The sequence below is a fragment of the Notamacropus eugenii genome, chromosome 1, assembly GCF_028372415.1.
Source record: "Notamacropus eugenii isolate mMacEug1 chromosome 1, mMacEug1.pri_v2, whole genome shotgun sequence".
Taxonomy (NCBI): domain Eukaryota; kingdom Metazoa; phylum Chordata; class Mammalia; order Diprotodontia; family Macropodidae; genus Notamacropus; species Notamacropus eugenii.
Window position 1 is genome coordinate 14,202,294 of NC_092872.1, and position 23,615 is coordinate 14,225,908.

Here is a 23,615-nt window from a genome sequence, read left to right on the forward strand (position 1 = left end):
TCCTGTTCATCGTTTCTTATAGCACAATAGTATTCCATCACAATCATATATCATAGCTGGTTCAGTCATTCCGCACTTGATGAGCATCCCCTCAATTTCCAATTCTTTGCCACCACAAAAAAAGCAATATTTTTGTATGTATAGAACCTTTTCCCATTCTTTGATCTCTTTGAGATGCAGACCTAGTAGTTGCATAACGGGGTCAAAGGATATGCACAATTGTATAGCCCTTTGTGCACAGTTCCAAATTGTTCTCCATACTGTTTGGACCAGTTCACAACTCCACCAACAGTGCATCAATGCACTATTTTTCCACACTTCTTTGTCACCTGGGTGTTTAATGAATTAGTGTCCAGTAGAATAAAAAATTAGGGGAAACAATTGAAGAAGTAAAGTTTTTTTTTTAATTCAAATGCTAGCTCTTTGGGTTGTAACCTGAGAGGAGACAAATAGCTTCCCCTCCAGTTCTCTCCCTTTTTGTCTCTTCCCTCCCAGCTAAAAGGGAAACAGGGATTGAATAAGTGACAAGGACAATGAAAAGAAACTCTCCCTGCTCCAAGTACTGACGGGGGAAGAAGGTGCTATGGTTGCTGTGAATCACATCTGACCAACCTGCTCTTAGTTTCTTGCTCCAAATTCAGCCTATCTCTGCCTCACCTGCATCGGAACAACTCCCCTGCTCCAGTATTGGTCTTCACTATCTTTCAATCTCTTTTCCCACCTCCAAATTCTACATATGCTTGCCAAATGGATATTTCTAAAGTCTAGATTTGACTGTGAGATTTCCCCTTCTCAAGAATCTTCAATAGCTCCCTATTGCCTCAAAGATTAAGTACAAACTCCCTGCTTGCTATTTATGGCCCCTCATAGTGTGATTCCCATTTACTGTCAGCTATATGCTACCCACACTGGTTAATTTGTTGTTCTTTGACCTCAGCATTCCATTTCTTCCATGTTTTGAATTTTAAAATCCAGTCAGTAAACATTTAGTAAGCATCTAGTACCAAGCACCGTACTAATTTCTGGGGATACTGAAAAGAAGCAAAAGACAATCTTTGTTTTCAAGAAGCTCACAGTCTAGTGGGGGAAACAATAAGTAAATACATATACAAGTTATGTATAGGATAACTAGTTGTGTTTGTCCTTCGTTGCCAAAGAAGACCACGCTGTCAGAGAAATGATGACATGACTTGCACTTGACTTTGTTTTGAGTGAGGGAGGGCTGTGCAGGTCACCAGTCTCACTCTTCCTCCAGAACCATCTGAATACAATGACCAGATATTCATCAGGATGACTGGAGATGACCAGGATGCACTGGGAGACCTTGGACCCTTTAGGCCAAAGTCTTCCGAAGGTGCTCACTTAGGGTGAGGCAACGCCCATTCATTGAATAGGCCTGTTTAAGAAGTAGCCAGGGCATGGCCCCTTTGGAGAGGCAAAGAAAAAGAAAGACACCAGGCTGGGAGGGAAACAGCAACAATTACTATTGATAAATAGGAAATAACTAAGAAAGGGAAGGCACTGGGATTTTTTTTAATGATAATTACATTTTATTTTCCCCTTCAATTACATGTAAGAAATTTTTTGACATTCACTTTTTAAAAAAATTCTGAGTTCCAAGTTCTCTCCCTCCCCTTTGTTCCCTCATTGAGGAGACAAGCAATTTGATGTAGCGTATACATGGGAAGGCACTGGGATTAAAAGGGTTGGGAAAGGATTCTTGCCTTCCTACGAGGTTCGACTCATTTGCCTTTCCTAATTCCCTTACTTACTGTTCACTCATTCCTCTTCCAGTGATGAGGGCAAATAAATAACCATAACTGAAAAGTTTGGAACATGTGGATGCCGTTGCTGCTAATAGAAACATTGAAGTCAAAAGGAGAAGCCGATTTAGAGAGAAAGATGATGTTCTCTGCTTTGGATACATTTCAGTTAAGGTGTCTAAGGGTAGAGAATGGAACTTCCAGCTTGAGATTTCCTGTAGACTATGGGAGGGGCTGATTGGGAACTCCGAAGACAGATCCTGGCTCAGAAGATTGATGTCCCAGATACTCTTGTCTACAATTATAGGCATCGTTGAATCTTCATTGCATAGATACAGTGTTACTCTACCATTGTGTGCAGTTGATAGATAAAACAGTACAGACTGTACATAGACCATGAAGTTAACCTCTGCCCTTTCAAAGATGTGGATTCTGTAGCCTTCAACCAGCTTAGGAAATGTTATATGTGTGTCACTTTGTATTTCTATTCAGAAATCTTTAAACTCCTTATTCCAAGAAAATAAGACATCATATTTACCGATCTGGCATTTTGGGTGGCATCATAGGTTTAGAATTAGCAGAGTCCTTCAAGGTCATCACCTCCAATCTCCTCATTTTGCAGATGAGACCACTGAGGCTCAGGAAGACTTGACAGCTTGCCCAAGTTCTTTCGGTTAGTAAGCGTCAACTAGGGTTTGAATCCAGGTCCTCTGAGGCCAGATCCTTTGCCAGGAAATGCTAATAGTGTTTGAAATAATAAGAAGGAGGACAACAGTTGACATTTGTACAGTTCTTTCATCACAGATATGAGATTTGGAGCTCAAAGGGGCAGTTAGAGGTCATTTAGACCAACCCTCTCATTTTGCAGATAAGCAATCAAGACTTGCCCAAGACCAGGGAGGTGTCCAAGGTCTCAAATTCCGTGATATCTATGAAAGAAAAACTTTGATAACTACAGATTTGAATTCTTGAATTCTAAGCTGAATTTCAACAGCCAGAGGGGACCACAGTTAATAAGAGATTCCCTATTGTATGTATATAGGTAGAACTAAATGATCTCCAGGTTTCTTTTTAGAGATTCTATCATTCTGTTGGCCATGAATTGCTGTATGTTCATGCAATCTCTTCTTCTGTTTTGTTCTCATGGCCTATCATAATTCTTGGCATATATAGGGCACTAAATAAATGTTTGTTAAATTGAATTGAATCCACTTTATGCAGAACAAATTCCCATTGGAAGGCACTTTATAATGGTCACATGTCATTCCCAGAGAAGATGTTGGTCATCAATGATACTTGTTATAGTAAGAGGTAGAACTATCTGGTCTGGCTTTAATATCTTGCTTCAACACTGGGATTGTGGGTTGTTGATGTAAGATTACTTTGATGTTTTATAGTTTGGTAGCAATTTAAATTATACTGAAGGAAGCAAAAGTTTCCTCTAGTGGGGGAGATGTTGCCACACAAGCTTCTATGTTCTATTGAGTTTGGTTTCGTGATTTAATTGAATACCGACTAGGATCAGAAAGAACTCATGAGTGCCAAGTCTTAAGAGGGAGGGAGGGAAAGAGCCAAATGAGGGAGTGTAATCTAAATGACAAATGGAGACAAGTGAAATCACCAGAGTGTTTTAAAGCATACTCCACAAGCCATGTATATCTGATATGAATTTTTCAGACTTTTTAGCTGCCTTGAGAGCCCTGTTGGCACCAAGGGAAGGAGATGTGCCTTGTGTTACCTCAGTGAAGGGGAAACTTGAGGGAGATATGATCTGTTGTCTTTGAGTATTTGAAAAGTTGTCAATAGAAGAGGGATGAGACCTGTTGTAGTAGGCCCCAGAGAGCAGCACGAGGAGCACTAGAGAAAAGATAGAAAGCGGTAGATTTAAGCTTGAGGTAAGAAAAAACTTCCTAATAATTCCTACCCCCAAATGGAATGGGCTACCTCTCTCTCACTAGAAGTCTTTAAGCAAAGTTGAGATCACCACTTGAATTATTTTCTTCCTTCCAATTGCCTTATTTTCAGGTATGTACGGGTGAATATTTAACAACCCTCAAAAATGTATGCACAACATACCTTTCAGTTTGACCTCCTTTACTAATATTTTCTCCACCACTGTGGTAAGTCTAGAAAATCAACCAAAAAATAAATTAAGCTCTGTATAACAAGACCTAACCATATAGAGAACCCCTGGGGAATCAAACTGAAGAAGAAGTCAAGAAGTCTTGGACTGTCTTTGACTTCTAGACCTAAATGTGCTACTAACTCATTCTCTCTCCACCTTTCTGGGACTCAGTTTCTGCCTATGTAAGATGAAGGGGGAAAGTTGAATTGCCTGTTACCTGAAGTACTTTTTTCTCTGATATTCTAAGTGCCTATAATTTTGTGGTGAATCCAGTATGGCCACAAATACCATTTTTTTAAAAGTTGCTGCAATGCTTTTTTAAAAAGAATTATAGTCATCTCTGGATATTCCATTTACCTCCTTTCTCTACCACACCCTTGTAACAAAGAAAAACAGCTTAAAAAAACAACATATACTCAGTTACCCAGCTTTTGCTGAGAAGAGGGAAATATGTTTCATTATCTGTTCTTCTGGATCAAGATTGATCATCACAGTTACTGAAGTGTTTGGATTCCATTTAGTATTCCTCTTCTTTGAATTATTATAGTCAAATAAGTTGTTCTAATTCTGCTCATTTCACTGTCACTGTACAATTCTTTCTGTGTTTCTCTGAATTCATTCCACTCCTCTTTTTTTTAATTATAAGACAATATTCCATTACCTCCATACACCATAGTTCACATGGTCATTCTACAATCCATAGGCATTTAATTTGTTCCCAATTCTTAGCTACTAGAGTTGCTGTGAGTTTCAATGTATGTTTGGACCTGAGAGAAATGACTATTTCTCTCTTGTATTTAATAAATAATTATTGAATTAGGACTAAAGTTTTTACCCTTTTCTACCTCCTCTTCCAGAAATCAACCAGTGTGGGAAATCTTACTCAAAGACTTACCAAGCCAGAATGGCTAACATGTTATTAAAGACAGTGAAAAAATTCTAAGTTTAGGCAAATGGCTGCATTCTTGCTCACTGTGTTTACTTAGACAGGCTGACAGAAATCATAGATTTTGTAGATGATGGGGAAATTGACAAATCTCTTTGACCAAGATTTAGTTGCTCATATCATGTACCTCAAGACCTTCACTGGAATAAGCCCACATCTCATTATAATGTTCATCCTCTTATTATTTGTTAACCAATCAGAGTTGATTCTTACCCTCAGGCATACCTCCTTTTCAAAAGACTTTATAAACATTGAAGATTCCACAGGCTCAGTCTCTTTGCTACTGAAAGGACAATGAACCTGTTTTGTTGACTACTTTCTGGACGTAGTCAATAAAATTGATTTTAATTTACCCAGGAACTCTCTCAGAAATTTTGAATCATCACAGTCCTTTCTTTCTGTCTTTGACCACACCAATATCTTCTTATGTACAAATACTAACCCTCTCTTCAGAACACAAAATTAAGACATATTATCTGACATAGAATATTACTTTGTGAAGCTTCATGAAAAATACAGTCTTTTCTTAATACCAAGGTTGTCCTTGTATGTTAATACATATTGTTCAGTAAGAACAGAAACAGCAGAATATAATGAATAGAAGGTTGTCCTTGGAGATGGGAAGGCCTGGGCTCAAGTTCTGTCTTTGACAGTTACTAGTTGTTTGACCATGTGTATATCCCTTAACCTTTCTGTGCTCCAGGAAATTCTCCAATCTATAAGTTACGTACAATGTCTATGTGAATGGGAGAGGAATGTCTACACTTGGAGATCCACACAAATAAAGTCACAGGTCTAGACTTTCCCCTCTCCCCTGCCACACACACATAAACACACACACAAACACACACACACACACACACACACACACACACACACACACACACACACACACACACTGGTTCAGTATACACAAACCACAGTCAGTGGAATCTGGGATATGTGACCCTATGTGTGGTACCTTACATAGTCTAGGGAATCTTGACTATACTTTCCTCTATATATTCAATGTCTTACACAGGTGCAGAGTGGAGGATTCCTGGATATATGGTTCATGGAGATACAGCATCTCACTTAGAGGATCTCAAATGAATGGTTCTAGGCATCTATAGCCTCAGGCCTCTTCAAACCCTCATACACACTCAGACTGGAGGATTTAGGATGCATCACCAGGAATGTGGTGGTAGATATCTAACCCCTGGCTATCTAAAAATGCATAATACATCTTTAAGTTTAATGTGCATTAACATTTCCTCCATAACATTTTTTTTTGTTTGTTTTGAAGCAATCCGGGTTAAGTGACTTGGCCAGAATCACATGTCTAATAAAATGTAGGCCAAATTTGAACTCAGGGCCAATGCTCTAATAAAGCATAAATGCCCCGAGGGTGTAACTGTGGTTAATATTGTATTAGCTTTGAACCTCCTTATAGGTTAATATGTTGGTTCTCCCAATAAAATGTCAATTCTTTGAGTGCTGGGTCTGTTTTGTGTTTTCCCCTCTGTATGCCCAGCCCCTAACAGTGCTTGGTACATAATCCAGTACTTAAAACATGCTTGTTGATTAACAGATTAATTGTGTCTTACTTGCCTTGATACCATCAGTATCCTATCAACACAAGACTTTGCATATAGATGGTACTTAATAAATACTTCTGGATTGTACAAAAAGTACATATATGAGTTGTATGGTCAAAAAGTCATAGTTCTACATATATATACCTACATATACACACATGTGAATATACACACATATCTATCTGTCTGTCTATCTATTTTTTATCTGTCTACCAATGCTCATGAAAGGAATCAGATTTGCAAAGGCTGTTAGCTCAAGACTCAGTCGATTGATAGACTGCTTTCTAAATAGACCTGGATGCATGCCAGTCTTATCAAGCAAGTGCCCTTTGTTAGGTAATTGACTAGTGAATCAAAATAACTCTATCCAGACAAGAGGCAAGAAAACCTAAAGCAGACATGGACAGAAAAATAGGGGCCTGGGGGGTGGGAGATGCAGAGTCATGCTTCTGATTCATGACCAATTGGGAAAAAATTATTATAGGACAAGGAAAGGCCATACAAAGAATTCTTCTTCATGTTTTACTCTAGGAAAGACTTAGAGAAAGTGGGAAGCAATGAAGGCTTTGCTCTGTTTATAATAATGGTACAAAATAATCATAATTGTCACCTTAACATTTATGTAGCTTTTTGAGATTTGCAAAATGCTTTCCTCACAGCACCCTTGGGAAGTAAGTAGTGGACATGTCATCATCTCCATCTTGTTATTCAGTTGTTTTCAGTCATGTGCAACTCTTTGTGACCCCATTTGGAGTTTTCTTGGCAAAGATACTGCATCGGTTTGCCATCTCCTTCTCCAGCTCATTTTACAGATGAGGAAACTGAGGTAAACAGGGCTAAGTGACTTGCCCAGGGTCACATGGCTGTTAAATGTCTGAGGCCAGATTTGAACTCAGGAAGATGAGTCTTCCTGTCTCCAGGCCCAGTACTCTAACCACTGTGCCACCTGGCTGCCTTTATGTGCGTCTTACAGATGAGGAAACTGTGGTTCAGAAAGATTAAATGGTTTGCCTATCCCCTAGATAGTAAGAGTCTAATGGGGGATTTGAACATATATTTCCTAAGTCCTGTCTCTCTGCTATACCATCCTGCCATTCATAGTAAAGAAGTTCCAGGTTTGGTCTAAGTGATGAGCAAGCATTAATTAATCAGAGAGGGAAGTTTTAAGTGTCACACATTCCTGCTGCAGAACCAAATCAACCAACTGAGGAAGCTGGGGACTAACAGAGCTGCAAACTTCAAAGAGAATTGTAAATTATGCTGGTGGAGCACCAGTACTTTAATTATAGTTTTCAAAATTGGGACATTATATGTAAGGGGCTCAATGAAGCTTTGTCTCTTTTATGTATTACACTTGGATGGATCCACGATCTTCTCTCAGGTACCCATGTTCTCCAGTAAAACCTCCACAGAGGATCCACTCAATGCACTGGATACCTTCTTCTGGTTCTTTTTAATGTATACCTCATGGCTGTCAATCAGCATATAGAGATTAGATGAGAAATAGCTTCTTCCTCACTGAATTGAAAGTTTACAGTCTGCTGATGATTCATATCCAGCACTAGTCATTGACCAGCTATAGGCTCCTGGGCAAGTTACCTTACCTCTATCTACCTTAGCAACTTCATCTGTAGAATGGGGATAATGATAGTTACCTAACTCCCAGGATTGCCATGAGGGTCAAATGAGAGGAAAGTCTCAAGAGTTGCAAATATTATCTTTCCATGTAGGAATATAAACACTTCAACTTGGTATGAAAATCTATCTTACACTATGGGAAAACAGAGCGTATGGGAATAAGAGAAGGGAAGGGTGTGATAGAAGGGAGGGCAGATTTGGGGCAGGGGTAATCTGAATACATGCTGTTTTGGGGTGGGGGAAGGGGAGAGATGGGGAGAAAATTTGGAACTCAAAATCTTGTAGAAGAGAATGTTGAAAACTAAAAGTTAATAAATATTTTAAAAAATCATCCTGCAAAAAAAATTACCAGTGTGGACAAAAACACAGTGGTGACAAGAGCAGAGGACTTGATGAAAAAGTGAGTTCCCAGGGTAAAAAAAAAATCAGCAAACACTACAAATCAGGGATGGATTTATTAATTGTCTAGACTAAAGAATGTGATAGGAAAATGAAACTTAAAAGTGTGTTGCCTATATTGTCCCCCCTGGAGATCCCCTTGTTAAAAATTTACCAACATATTCCCTTATCTATGTCTTTATTCAAGTCATTAAGAAACTATCAAAGAACGCAAGTTCAAAAAAAGAAAAAGAATTCCCCTCTTTATCCAAAGTGAAGCTCAAGTAATGAACGCCTCCTGCAGGAAGCCTTCCTGACTCCCTCAGTTACACTACCGCACCCTCCTCCTAGAGTACCCTGCATTCAACTACTTTGTATAGGTTTACTTCTTCACTTTACATTTAATCTGTATGTAATTACGTGTGTACTTGTTGTCTTCCATGCTAGAATACAGGCCCTGGAAAATAAGGATGGCTTTTTGGTTTTTATGTCTCAGTGCTTACTGCTTGGCATATAGTAAGCACTTAATATATGCTTTTTTCATTGATTGGAACTCTGATCTCATCAAGTGGTACCATCTAGTTAAAAAAAAAGCTCTGAATTATGAATCAGAAGACCCGCTTAATATGAATTAAAACTGAAAGGGATCTTAGAGATCATCTAGTTCAACCCCTTTATTTTATAAAGAAGGAAACTGAGGCACAGAGTGATCAAGGGGCACAAATAGAATCATAGGCTAGAACTGAAGGATTTTTTGTTATCTAGTCCACAACTGCTTATTTTACTGAGGAGGACAGTGAATCTCAGAAACAGGTCAAGTGAAATAGGTAGGATCATGGGTTTGGAGCTGGAGGTGGCTAAATGTTTTTCAGTCCAACCTCCTTCATTTTACAGATAAGGCCTGGACAGGTAAGTCTAAGTGCCCAATGTTACACAGATAATAAGTGGCAGAGTTGGAATTTGAGTTCAGGTCCCCATGTTCTTTCCTCTGTACCACTACCCTCCTTAATAATTCACATTTTTAAAGCACTTTAAGGTTTTCAAAAGCACTTTTCACAACAAAAATACTGTGAGGTAATTAGTATGAGTGTGATTAAGTATTATCCTCATGCAGCTTTGTGTCTTTCCCACCAGTAGACCGTAAACCCTATGATAACAGAATACATCTTTGTTAAACTCTCCATCACCCTCAGGCTGGGTTTATATCCTGCCTCTCCCACTCACTGTACATCCATCCCTTTCCTCCTTGGGCCTTGGTTTCTACTTCTAAAGTTGGGGGTTGGGCCTCATGATGTCTAAGGTCCCTTCCAGTTCTGACATTCAGTGCCATTCTTTGAAAAGTTTTTCCATTAAGACACTCTCTGCCCAAAGCCCAGGTCTCATTATCTGTCTAGTGCCTGAGGCTTAGCAGTTTCAGAACTGTGCTATGAGTCCTAAGCAGGTATCTGGCCACCAGTGCTTTGGCCTGGAAACCTTGCAACCGATTTTTCATTGATTTCCCCCAGTGCCAGCATTCCCATTCCTAAGGGCGCCCGTGCTGGGCATGCTGACATTTGTGTAGACCTTTATGAGTGCAGTGTTTTTATCTTCATCGTTTCATTTGATCCTTGGAGCACTTCTCTGAGAGAAGAAATGACAGTTTAGAGTCTGCAGTAATAATTGCCATTAACTTCACACAGGCAAGCTTCATATCAGTGGGACTTTCCCTCACACCTACACTCCATTTTATGAGAAAGACAAGATAAGAAATGACAGGAAAATCAGTTGGGATCTGGGATGTTTGGAGGTTTTTGACATTGTTTGCTTTGCTTTCTCTAGTAAATATTTTCAAAGAGTATGTCTTACAGCAGACATCATTTGTGTGGCTGCATGTTTAGTGATAGGGCTCTAAAGAGAAATGTTTCTACTTAGGGCAAAAAACAGTTGGAGGGGAGTAGTGTGGTAGTGGTACAAAACACAGTTCCACCATGATGACAATTGCCTAGTTAGAGGGTTTGATCTAGATCTCAGTTCTGCCTGGGTTGTGAGAAAGAAGGCAGAGGAGAGTTCTGTCTTGGCCTCAGGACCTGGGGAGCGAATGCCCCAGGATTTGGTTGTACCATGTGGTGGCATCTTGGCCTTGAGGGGAAGCCAGTCCATCAACAGATATTTATCAATGTTTCAGGTTATCTCAAGACTTCAATCAGATAAAGACTATTCCTTAGGTATATTGACATATGGGAGCTTAGCTGAAATATCTGACACACAGACAGCATTCTTTATCTGAGAATCATTGCTTCATATATTATTTTGGGGAAGGGGATTTTAAAACTTTTTTAAAATTCTTTTTTTATTATGAACTTAGAAAACATCAAGCAGAGAGGAAAAAAAGATAATTGCATGTGAAGCAGAAATTCTATTACGTGAAGATTTTTTTTTTTGAGTGTATTAAATGGAATGGAATAGCAATAAATGCTTCTTGTAGCCAGAGAGTTGGAGGCTGAGTTTGGAGGCACAGAGGTACCTAGAATTCTTCTTTGGCAGCCCTCAGTCCAATTTAAGTCCTTTGATAAAAAAAAATACATAAGAAAAACCTAAGGAACACTTGGGGAGACATGAAAAGAGACTTCTCTACTACTCTCTGTCTTATCTTCAAAGTGGAGAAAGATATAATGGAAATAGACCTAGACTCGGGGATGAGAACCTAGATTCAAATTCCTGTTCTGCTGCATTCCAGCTCCCACCCCCACCCTCAGATTCAACCCTGGGGACATGACTTTATCTCTGAGAGTTTCAGCTACCTTGACAGTCAAAGGGGAAGGGAAGTCTTTGCACTAACTTCCTAAAGAGGTAAGGTTGTAAGGAAAATACTTCTCTAAACAGTACAATGGTATAAAAATGTAAGTCTTTACAAGGAACCAGGACAGCAAGAGTCTCCAGGTCAGGTAATCCCAAAAATCTCTGAAATCTATGAAAAAAGAATTTACTTTTCTTGCAAGATTTTCTTACAATTTACTTTACTTTACAAAATCCAGGATCTTGGCAATCTCAAGAAATGTATAGTATCAACCAAATCAAGATTTTGTTTTGATTTTTTTTCTTTCTCCAAAAAAGAACAAATATTCTTAGATTGTAAAATTTACTGGTATAGATTATTCATTCATCCATTCAACGAGTATTTACTGAACTCTTACTACACATGAGGTCATTCTCCTGTAGGGGAACATAGTTCTGTCCTTGAGCAGTTTATCGTTTGGAGGAAGAAGATGAGAAATACACAGATAGCTATAATGCCAGGCGGGAGGGTTTTGACAGTGCAGAAATGAGAAGAGATTACATGTTGGGGGTGGGGAATCAAGGAAAATACCATTGATGAGGTTGTACCTTAAATGATAACGTCTCCAAATTAGGCTTCATAAAGTAAGTGGGATGTGCTGCTGCTATCACCATATTCAGTGTAAAGTCTAAGGGAGAACTAGGTCACCTGTTCCAGTTTGGGACTTCTAGGATTGCATTTCTCTCCCCTCTCCTTCCTCACTATCCCCTTTCTTCTTTCTTTTCCCCTTTCATCTCTTTAACCGGCAAGATTAAAGCAGCCTTGGTACTCACATCTCATCAGTACTCTCTGCCCCACTGGACCTTTTGACTTAGAGGGCAGAGCCATGGATTCCAATACCTCCATTTAAAGAGAACACCCAGCCCAGTCTTCCCCTCAATCCCCACCACCCTCACTGCTTTTGGACTTCTTTTGATTTCTCCAACCCCTCCCCCAACTCTCCATTCTCACCCACTGGGTACTTTCACCCAAACCCACTTCATTTTCAACTTTCTTTTGTGTGTTCTCTTCCCCTATTATATGTGTGACCCTTGGCAAGTCACTTAACCCTGCTTGCCTCAGTTTCTTCATCTATAAAATGAACTGGAGAATGAACCACTCCAGTATCTCTGCCAAGAAAACCTCAAATAGTGTTACCAAGAGTCCAACGTGACTGAAATAACTGAACAGCAATTATATCTTAAGTTCCTTGAAGGCAGGAATATTTTCCTTTTTAACTGGTATTTGTATCCCTTGGGCACCTAGAAGGCACAAAAAAAATTGTTTATCAACTCTGATTGTGATTTTCACCTTTTCTTCTTTCTCCCCAACTTTCCCTTCCCTCTTTCCTTTCTTCATTCTTATGCCTTTCTTCTCTTTGCTCGTCCTTTTCCCCTCTCTTCCTTCTCTCTTCTTTGCTCTCCTCTTCCTCTCCCTCTCCTCTTTTTTCATCTCTTTCTCTCCTTTTACCGTCCTTCTATCCCCTCTCCCTCTCCTTCTGCCCATGTCTAGTAGGGGCTGATGGGTTATTTAAGCACATTTAAGGTGGTTCTTCAGCCCACCTTGTCCTAATTCTAGCCAAGCACCTACCCTGAGGCAGATTGTTTTCTTTTATAGACTCCTCAGGGTGGACCTTCTGGAGCTGACTTTTAGCATTCTGTTTAAATATATATATGTATTACAAAAATTAAGTGACCTTAGGAGCACAGGCCTGTCCAGAAGAAAAGCAAGATACTCCAATGATGTAAAGTCTTCCCCAGGTTTCTCAGGGAGAAGAGGACTGTGCTATCATGAGAGCAGATCAGTCTCCCATTCCTCCTCAAAGACTCTGGTGCAGATTAGGAGTTAGTGTGATCTCATGCAATGGAGTCTTGGTTCCCAGGATTTCAAAATTACTTATCAGTCACTGCCTCCAGCTATATGTAACAATTCCCCTTGAGTGGCAGGAGAGAGTTACTTTCAGCATTGTCCCAACCTTGGGATGATTCAGGCAAAGGCTGGATCACAAGTCCAGTGAGACCTTGCACAAGTCCCTTCTTTGTTCTTAGACTGTCCGGTGGGATGTTGGATTAGATCAGAGACATCAATCACACAGACTTGGTGCTGCTGAACCAGATTAAAATTTGGTTTTATTGGTATCAGAAGCACTCCAGCACACACAGGAGGGCCTGCTGTACAGGTTCTTAGATCTGCTTTTCTGAAAGGTAAGCAACTTTTGAGGGCTCAACAATCTTTTTTAATTACACTAAAAACAGGAAATACCGAGAAAATATAAGCAGAGAAATAAAGACCAACACTTAAGGCTTCTAACTAACCACAATACATGCCTGGGGCCACCAGTGCCTCATTAGAAATTAACAAAAGGTATGGCCCTTCCTACAAAAGAAGTCTCCCCTAATCAAGCTTCCCTTAAGGGGCATGGCCATTAATGGGCTGGGAAGATCTTTAACTCTTATTAATATAATTAACATTACAATTGGGCAATATTTAACAAAATAAAAATACAGTAGGACATAGATGATGTCAATATGTGGTTTTCTAAATCAATCTGCTACCCTCAGGGATCCTTATGTATAGTTTAGCTACTCTGTTTCTATCTGAGTTTGACACCAGGTGATTTCCAAGGTCTGTATTCCACTTCTGTACCTAATCCAGATATGGATGTTCTTAAGTCATAGGATCATAGACTTAGAGCTGGAGGAGACCTTAGAGGTCATTTAAACCAATACCTTCTTTTTACAAAGGAGAAAACTGAGGGAAGCCAAAGCATTTCACTAACTTGCCCAGGGACGCTCAGGTAGAAAATGGTAGAGCCCAGGGTTCCCAACTGGTTGCTCCTTCCAATGGACCACTCTGCTTTCTAGTCCTTTTTTATTTTTATTTTTCAATCAGCCTCACAAACCATTTCAAATAATTGTGAAGTGGAACAGTAACACTGTGCACTAGAAAGAACACTTGGGCCAGGAGCTGGGGAAGCGTAAGCTCTAGTCCTATCTCTACAGGCTAAGACAGAATGATGCTGGATGGTATACCCAGAGAAGTACGCATTTACAGTCCCTGCCCTCTGAGAAACCGGAGGCTGGGGAAAAGGAAAAGTATCGATTAAGCACCTACTATGTGCTAGGCACTGCACTTAGCTCTTTACAAATATCATCTCATTTCATTCTCATAATTACCCTGGGATATAAGTACTATCATTGTCATCATTCTACAGTTGAAGAAACTGAGGCAGATGGAGGTTAAATGACTTGCTCAGAGCCACACAGATAGTGGCTGAAGCCAAATTTGAACTCAGGTCCTTCTGATTCCAAGCCTATTGTTTTATCTACCGTACTATCTAGTGGCCTGGCACAGATACATTGATATAAATTTGCAGTGTGGACCTATCTTCCCCATTCCCACCATCCTGGTCAATGCATGATTAAAATCATGTGTATGGCAAAAACAGATACATTTAAATAGACTTTGGGGAAGATGGATCTTGAAGGCAATACACAAGAGAAGATGGAACATGCCTTTCTCTTTTCCTCCACTTCTTAGTCTATAGGATGAGGGAATGGGATTCAGTGGCCTCTAAGAGCCCTTCCAGCTTGGTATTCCATTCAGCTCCTAGTCCCCTTAGAGTGCCACAATGACTGAGCAGGGTTAGGGAAAGTAATCATTTTCTTTTTTTAAAAAAAATAGATTTTTCTATTGCTCTTTTGCTTTTATTTCACCTCCATTTCCCTGTATCACCCTCCTCCCTTTATAACAAGTCATTTGTTTTAAAGACAAAAAAGAGAAAAAAATTCAGGAAAACCAAACAACACTAGAAAATATCTGGTGTTTTATACAATGTTCCACACCCACAGACCCTTATGTCTTCTACAAAGGTTCATATAGCTGTGAAGGGAATTATGATTTTCATATAAATTGATATATGTGTAATGAATATACTAATAAGTTGCATTTCTCAGAGCGTCCTCTTCTGGCTTGGGAGTCGGTGGCTTACAATGCTGCTTGAAATGATCAGTCTTACCATTGGTAACCCCCTCATAATCACTGCATTTCTGTGCCTGTATACCTTAAGTGAAACGAATCAAAGATTGTCAAACTTGTTCCCATCACCGAACTCTGGTCCTATGTCCCACCTAGAAATAACCCCCAAAGGCTTGAAAATGGAGCATCTCTATTGTCCTGCACTCAGGCCCTGCCAATGATTGTTTTGTAATACCTTCCTCCTCCCTTCCCCACTTGTGATTTATGTATGTAAGCTGGGCCTTCACTCCAGCATAGGGAGCATTTGTCACTCCGAAAGTAATTAATGAAACCACTACTTGTTTCCTGGAACTCTTGTCTCTGGCCTGCTTTGTTCAGCTCCAAATCTTCACAGGTTAGAGACTAGTCCTGTCCAGACTATATCTAAAATCCTGTGAACATAGCATGTATCTCTCCTGTCTCATCTTGGGGGCCAAGCTTGTTCTTTATAATTTAGACATTTAATTTTGATGGTTTTATAGTGAAGGTTGCTGTCCTTTCTATTTACGTTGTAACAGGCATCATGTATACCATTTTCTTGGCTCTGTTTACTTCATTTTGCATCAGTTCATGTAAGTCTTTTAACACTTCCCGGTATTCATGTTTATCAGTTCTTATGGCACAGCAATATCCCATTACGTTCACATACCACAATTTGGTTAGCCATTCCCCAATTGATGGGCATTCACTTTAATCCCAGGTTTTTGCTTCCGTATATTTTGATGGAAAGAAAGTCTTTCTTTTGGTCAGTAACTTTCTTTTTGTCAAGGGGGAGGGGAAGTGGAATCTCTGAGTCAGAGGACTGTATTAATCACTTTATTTCCATAATTCCAAATAAGTAGTTATTTTAGGCATCTCTGAGAAGGTTTCATGGTGATTTCATGGGACTTTCAGGAGCTGAAATTTCAGGTCAAATCAGAGAAAGGAGGATTGGGTGGGGAACAGGGGTCATGTGTTCTAGGTAGTATGATCTCATTAGTTAGTATTCTTTCCTTCTGAAAATTGCTGTTTACTTACCTATTGGTATGGATGTTATATCCCTTCCAGTAGAATATAAGCCCTTTGAGGGAGGGGGAGCTGAATCTTTTGTGTCTTTGTATCACTTGGTTGTTTTCCTGGGCTTAATGATCTCCAGAAATTCATCATCCTTCAAGATAGAATCAACTCCGAAAGTCTCATCTCCTCAGATCATCTCCTACCTGACTGCAGGACTTCATCATGCTCCATCATACCCCTGTCAGGTCAACTTCCTCCTCCCCTTCCCCCTCCTGTTTTTCAGCTTCTTTCTATGTGTTGTCTCCCCCGTTAGATGTTGAGCTCCTTGAGGGTAGGGACTGTCTTATGCCTTTCTTTGCATCCCCAACACTTAGCACAGTGCCCAGAACATAGAAAAGATGTTTGTTTATTGACTGTGAGTCAGAGCTTGATACAATACCTTAGTATTGATACACATCTTAGCAGGTACTTAGTCAATATCTGTCAAACTGAATTGAAATCAAAACTGAATCTCAGGAAAGTTTTCTGTGGAGTTCTAAGCAGGGAAGAACGATAGAAAGTTCTCTGCATTTTTAAAGATTTAGAGATTTTCTATCACTGATGCTATTTGAAGAAAAGGTATTTTGCAGGGGATTGAGTCAAGTCAACAAGAGTTTAGTAATAAGCATCTCCTATGTGCCAGGCACTGTGCTAAGGGTTGGGGAAAGAAAGGCAAAAATAAAAACAAAACAAAACAGTCCCTCCTCTCAAGGAGCTTACACTCTAATGAATAGGGTGGAAAGAATTTCCGACTGGTAGGCAGGAGACCTGAGTTCTAACTCTTACCCTTCCATTACCTAGTCCACATTGGGTAAGGCACTTATTGCTTCAATTTCCTCATCTGTTCTTTGAAGAGGATACTCATTGTACCTGAGTGATTTGAGGTTCAGATGAGATAATGAATGTAAAAGTACTTTATAAAATCATAAATGTTGCTCCAAAAAACTAAAAATAAGAAAAATTCAAAGGAAAACAACTCTGAAGCTTTATATTATACTCATTAGCTTGTATAAGGTGACAAAAAGACAATAATGGTCAATTTTGGACATCCTATAGGAAGAGGCAAGGCAGTTAGGTGGCATAGTGGATAGAAGGCCCAGTCTGGAGTCAAGAAGACCTCAGACACTTACTAGCTGTGTGACCTTGGACAAGTCACTTAACTCTGTTTGCCTCTATTTCCTCATCTATAAAGTGAGAGGGAGAGGGAAATGGCAAACCACTGACGTATATTTGTCAAGAAAATCCCAAACAGGGTAATAAAGAATCCAATATGATTGAAAAAAAAAGCTCAACTCAACCACAACAACATGGAAAGAGGTGAACTAAAACACTGTGGGCGGAGCTGTAGTTCAGTCATTCTAGAAAGTAATTTGGAATCATGCACACAAAACGTCACTCAACTCTAAATACCTCTGTGACCTAACTACTGCCAGGCATATAGTCTAATGGCAGAGGAAAAATACCAACAATTATTTTTATATAGGTCATACATGTGTAGTCATGCAAAACATTTCCCTAACAGTCATATTGTGAAAGAAAACAGAGACCAAACAAACAAAAACCCTCAAGAAAAATAAAGCATTTTTCATCATAAGTCCTTCAGAGTTGTCTTGGATCATTGCATTGCTGAGAATAGCTAAGTCCTTCACAGCTGATCAACTTACAATTTTGCTATTACTTTGTATGGCATACATTTCACTTTGCATCAGCTCATGTAAGTTTTTTCAGACTTTCCTGAGAGTATCCTGCTCGTCATTTCTTATAGCACAATAGTATTCCATCATAATCACATACCACAATTTGTTCAGTCATTTCTCAATTGATGGGCATCTCCTCAATTTCCAACTCTTTGCCCCCATGAAAAGACCTACTATAAATATTTTTGTACGTGTTGGTCCTTTTCCTTTTTTATCTCTTTAGGGAAACAAACATAGTAGTGATATTGCTAGGTAAAAGGGTATGCATGCTTTTATAGCCCTTTGGGCATAGTTCAAAATTGTTTTGAAGAATGGTTGAATCAGTTCACAACTCCATCAACAATGTATTAATGTCTCATTTTCCTCACACCCCTTCCAACATTTGTCATTTTCCTTTTCTGTCCTATTAGTCAATCTAATAGGTATGGGGTAATACCTCAGAATTGTTTTAATTTGCATTTCTCCCATCAGTAGTGAGTTAGAGAACATTTTCTCATATGGCTATAGAGAGCTTTGATTACTTCATCTGAAAACTGTTCATTTTATCATTTTTTGATCATTTATCAAGTGGGGAATAGCTCTTATTCTCTATGTGCTTGAGGCCTTTATCAGAGAAACTTGCTTCAAATTTTTCCCCAATTACTATTGCTAACTGTATTTCCCTCCATCCGATCCCCCCATTTATTCTATTCTCTCTCTTTGACTACTTCCTTTCCCAGTCTGCCCTTCCTTCTATCACCCACATACCCCCCTTATCTTACCCCCTTCTTTTCTGAGGGTAAGATATATTTCTATACCCAATTGAATGTGTGTTATTACCTCACTGAGCCAATTCTGATGAGAATAAGGTTCACTCACTCCTTCTTACACCTTCCTCTTCCCCTCAACTATAAAAGCATTTTCTTGCCTATTTTATGTGAGATCATTTACTCCATTCTACCTTTCCCTTTTTCCCAATATATTCCTCTTTCACCCCTTAATTTTAGTTTTTAGATATCATCCCTTCATATTCAACTCACACCTGTGCCCTCCCTCTCTCTCCCTCTCTCTCTCTCTCTCTCTCTCTCTCTCTCTCTCTCTCTCTCTCTATATATATATATATATATATATATATATATATATATATATTCCTTCTAATAATGAGAAAATTTTTATGAGTTACAAGTACCATCTTCCCATATAAAAAGTCCAACTTTATTAAGTCCCTTATGATTTCCCTTTTCTGTCTATCTTTTTGTGCTTCTCTTGAGTCTTGAATTTGAAAATAAAATTTTCTATTCATCACTGGTCTTTTCATCCAGAATGCTTGGAAGTCCTCTAGTTCATTGAATGTCTATCCAACAATTAAAAAATAATAATAAAATAATGGCAAAGAACTGGAACAAGAGTGGGTGCCCATTAACTATGAAATGGCTAAACAAATTGTGACTGAATCTGAATATGGTGAAATATTGTACCTACAAAATGATGAATGTGAAGACTTCAGAGAAATTTTAGAAGGCTTGTGTGAACTGATATAGAATGAAATAGACTGAACCAGGGAAATGATTTCCACAAGGAACACAATACTGTAAAGGTGAACAACACTGAAAGAACTGGAACCATGCAATATCCAATACTGATTTCAGAGTCCTGATGGTTAATCATCCTTCTGGCCTCTCTTCAGAGAGTTGGTAGATGACAGGTGTGGAATAGGGCATGAGATATGGATGTGTCAGGATGTTTTGTTTGACTATATTTGTTACAAGGGAGGGTTCTAGTAGAAGGGCAAATGAGTGATGTATTTAAAAAGAGCATTAGTAAATTATTTTAAAGGAAAAATTATGTATTATACAAACATAATGTATATATAAGATACATGTATACATTTGTGTGTAAGACACATACATTCATATGTAAAATATAATGTATCTTATACAAGGAGTTTTCTTTTTATTCACCTCCTGAAGAAAGAGCTTACACAGAACATTGTTTTCCCCTTGTTGACTACAAATTCAGACTCAGGCTACCCAAGTTCAATTATTGGTCTCACACCTAACTCTGCCTCCTACTTCATTAGCACAAGGATGCTTGGAACAGGCTGCTTCTGTCTTCTCTCATCTCTACCTCAACCATAACAGAAGGAAATACAAGATGATGTTTCCAAGTTCTTGGAAGTCCTGGTTAGCAAAACAGTTTTGCCAAGGTTTGTCTGTCATAGCTAAGAAGCTTTAGTGAAGATGGAGGGAGGGAGGAAAAATGGAAGGAAAAATTTGGGTCCTGTAACCTACCTCTGAATTTCCTAGGACCCATTCATTAGGAATATTCTTTTCCATGCCAGTAGGGCACAGTTTTAGGCTTCTTCAGTTTGGAAAGGAGAAGGAGGATGACTAGAAGAAAATCACAAGGCTAATAGAGGACTTGTTAGTCTGATTGTTGATACTGTAATTAGGCATGCACCTTCTCTGATCCTCTCCTTCAAAGACATAAATAGCCTTGAAGCCTGAGAGAAAGAGAAGTTTAGGACAAAGTAAATTCCTGCTTCACACAGTAGGCCCTCACTGCCACAGACAAGGTAGTATAGACTAAAAATGTAAACAGCGTTGCCCCCCCCCTAAAAAAAAAGTTTAGATAAGCTCCTGGATGACACTACCGTGATGTTTAATTACAGGAAGTCAGGGATAATAATGACAGGAGACTTTATAGGATGCAATACTTTATGGTTTTATAAAGCACATTATATCTCTCCTCACTTGATCCTCAAAACAGTCCTGTGAGATGGTTTTGAGTATTCTCATGCCCATTTTACAGATGGGAAACTGAGGTTCAGAAGGTTAGATAAAGCCACACAGCTAATAAGAATTGAGTTCAGGTCTTTTGGTTCCAAATCCAGTGCTCTTCCCAATATCATAGCTGCCTTGTGTTTGTCCTTCATTCTCAAAGAGGACCATGACATCAAGATGATGATACGACTTGCAGTTGACTTTGGTTTGAGTGAAGGAGGGCTGTACGAGGTCACCAACCTCACTTCCTTCTCTTGAGCCATCTGGGTCCAGTGGCCTGATATTCATCAGGATGACTGGAGATGGCCCAGGATGCAATGGGAGACCCTGGCCCTTTCAGGCTAAGATCTTATCACATTCTCACTTTGAATGAGATATACCCATTCAATGAATAGGCTTTCTTTAATGACCCCTTTAATAAAAAAAAAAAAAAATCAAACTGGGAGGGGAAGACCCTCAGGGTTCCTTGGTAAAAAAGAAACAGTTACTATTAAGTTATTATATCCACTCTGTGCTAGGTAGGTAGGGTCTGATCTATGAGCTCCAGAGTGAATAGCTGCTTGCCTATTATGAAGAGAGAGACTGCTTGATGAAGACCTAAATTCTAGTCTAGGTTCTGTCACTAACTTTGTGACGTTGGGCAAGTTCTTTCCCCTTTGGAGACTTCAGTTATCTCATTTGTAAAATAAGGGGTTTTGACTAGATGATTTCTAAGATTTCTTACAATTTAGAGATCTGTGAGACTGAATTTACTGAAAGGAAATGTACCTCTAAGGGTCCTGGCCTTGGAGTTGAAATCTGGGTTCTAAGCCCTTTTGACATTTATCTCCTGGACCTAGGCATGTTGCTTCCACTTCTCTGAGGTTCAGTTTTCCCAGCTGTAAGATGGAGATAATCATCACACTTGCACGACCTGTCTCATAGAGGGGCTTTTGAGAAAAGGACTTTGAAAACTTGAAAGTCCAGTTGAAATGTGAGCTTTTGTTTTGGAGGACAATCCTGGTCTGGGGCTGTGTACTTGTGACAAGAGGGAGGGAAGGTTCGTGGGGTCCCCTTTGCATGCACCTGCTTAGACCTGTAGGTAGTCTGTCATCCGTATGAAATATTCCCTCCTCCTCCGCTGTGCAGGGTAGCCGTGCACATCTGTGCAGCGCCTTTTCCCCAATCTTTAGGGTCTTCCATGGCCACAGCCACCTCACCTGCACAAGACCCCGCCCCTGACGGCCCCGCCCCTTGGAGGCAGCTCCTCATTTCTCAGCCCGCTCCACTAGGGCCCCAGAAGCTACTGCAGGGAGGCTTGGGCTGGGCTGGGCTAGCGGAGGGGTGGGGGAAGAAAGGGCGGGGCGGTCGCCGAAGGAAAATTGAGCTCCCAGCTCCGGCTGCGAGAGCCGAGGTAGAGCTAAGGCGCGGGTTCTTTCTAGCATAGCGCCTCCCCTGCCCCAGCCCCAGCCCTAGCCCCTGCCCCTGCCCCAGCCCCCGTCCCCGCCCCAGCCCGCCCCTGCCCAGCAGTTCCACTGCCCAGGGACAGCGGCCCAGCGCTCGGGACCCAGCGCCCTAGAAGGCTGCATGGAGCTGTCACCGTTTGGGGGCTGAGTGGCTCCTGGCCAGGCTGGGCTGGGCGCCCGCCAGAGGCAGGGGCAGGGAAGGAGCAGAGCTGTACGGGACAGAGAGCAGGACGGACCGGACCGAGGCCCCCAGAAAGCGCTGCCCTCCCGTGCCCAGCCCGCCTCTTCCCTCTCTCCTTCTCCTCCTTTTCTTCCCCTCCTTTCTCCCCCGCTCCCTCCTCTCACTATCTCCCGGTTCCTGCCGGAGCCTGGTGCTCCCGGGCGAGACGGCGGGGGCAGCGCAAAGTGGCGCGGAGCTATGCCCGCAGCCACGGCGGCGTCGGGCCTCGATGTGTCCCGGACGGCGGTGCTGGCGGACGAGAGCGAAGATCCGGTCCCGAAGAACCGCACAGGTGAGACGGACTTGGGGGTGGGGTGGGGGCGGGGCGGCCCCCACACCGGGACTGACTGCCCCACGCTGTTTTAAGTTGAAAGAGAGAAAAGTGCCCAGGCGCCGGAGCCCCGCGGCTGCGGGAGCCCCACAGCTCTGAGTCTTCGCCTGCTCCGCTCAGGGACGAGGATGCCCCTGGGCTTCTGTGCCCTGGAGGTGCCAGCTGGCCCTGGGGAGCTGCGGGCGGGGCGGCGCCGAGAGGGGGAGGAAACACCTGGATTTGGCTGCCACGGCCTTTCGGGGAGACTTCACGACTCCCCGGACAGGAAAGCTCCCTCCTCGCCGCGCAGGGTTTAATACCGTAGCCCCGAGGATAAGGAGGGAAGTGATGTCAATGGTGGTGGTGAAACAGTCTTCCCTTTAGGTCAGATAATTTGTCGGGCTTTCTGCAGAGCCTTGCAGAAAAGAACTGGGATAAGTGACGAGATAACCGGAGGGATCTTCGACGCCGGGCTGGGGCAGGCACACACACAGACACAGACACACGCACACACGCACACACAGACACACACACACACGCACACGGTTTTATCGGACTAGCTGAGAACCACGTTAACCCTTTGTCTTCCCCTTTTAACCCGAGGTTCGGGTTTGCTGAACTTTATTTTTCAAACGAGGGCCCCCAGATCAGCCCTCCTAGCTCACAGATCTCCGTGGGCGGCGGTAGGTGCGGATGTGTTGCTTCTGTAACTCTTCCTTTCAGCTGTGGAGAAATGCTGAGGCAGTTTTGAAATAGGAACTTAACCCCCATCGGCTGTGAAAGCGGGCAAGCGCTAACCCAAGTGTTAGAGACAGAACTCTAACATGAGCAGACGTTTAGCCATAGATGACAATCCCCAGACGTGGTCTTTAGGTTTACGTCTAGGACGGTATCGGGTTTTGTTTTTA

At 41.1% G+C, this 23,615-nt stretch overlaps 1 protein-coding gene across 1 annotated transcript in view; it reads left to right on the top strand.

Annotated features, from left to right (window-relative positions):
- The first annotated feature begins 22,117 nt into the window (after positions 1-22,117).
- Positions 22,118-23,615, top strand: part of SUSD3 (sushi domain containing 3) — a 65,796-nt gene continuing 64,298 nt past the window's right edge. The window contains exon 1 of the mRNA XM_072654358.1: positions 22,118-22,689. Within this exon, the coding sequence (XP_072510459.1) occupies positions 22,596-22,689 (94 nt within the window). The 5' untranslated portion in view covers positions 22,118-22,595. The remainder of the gene's footprint in view (positions 22,690-23,615) is intronic.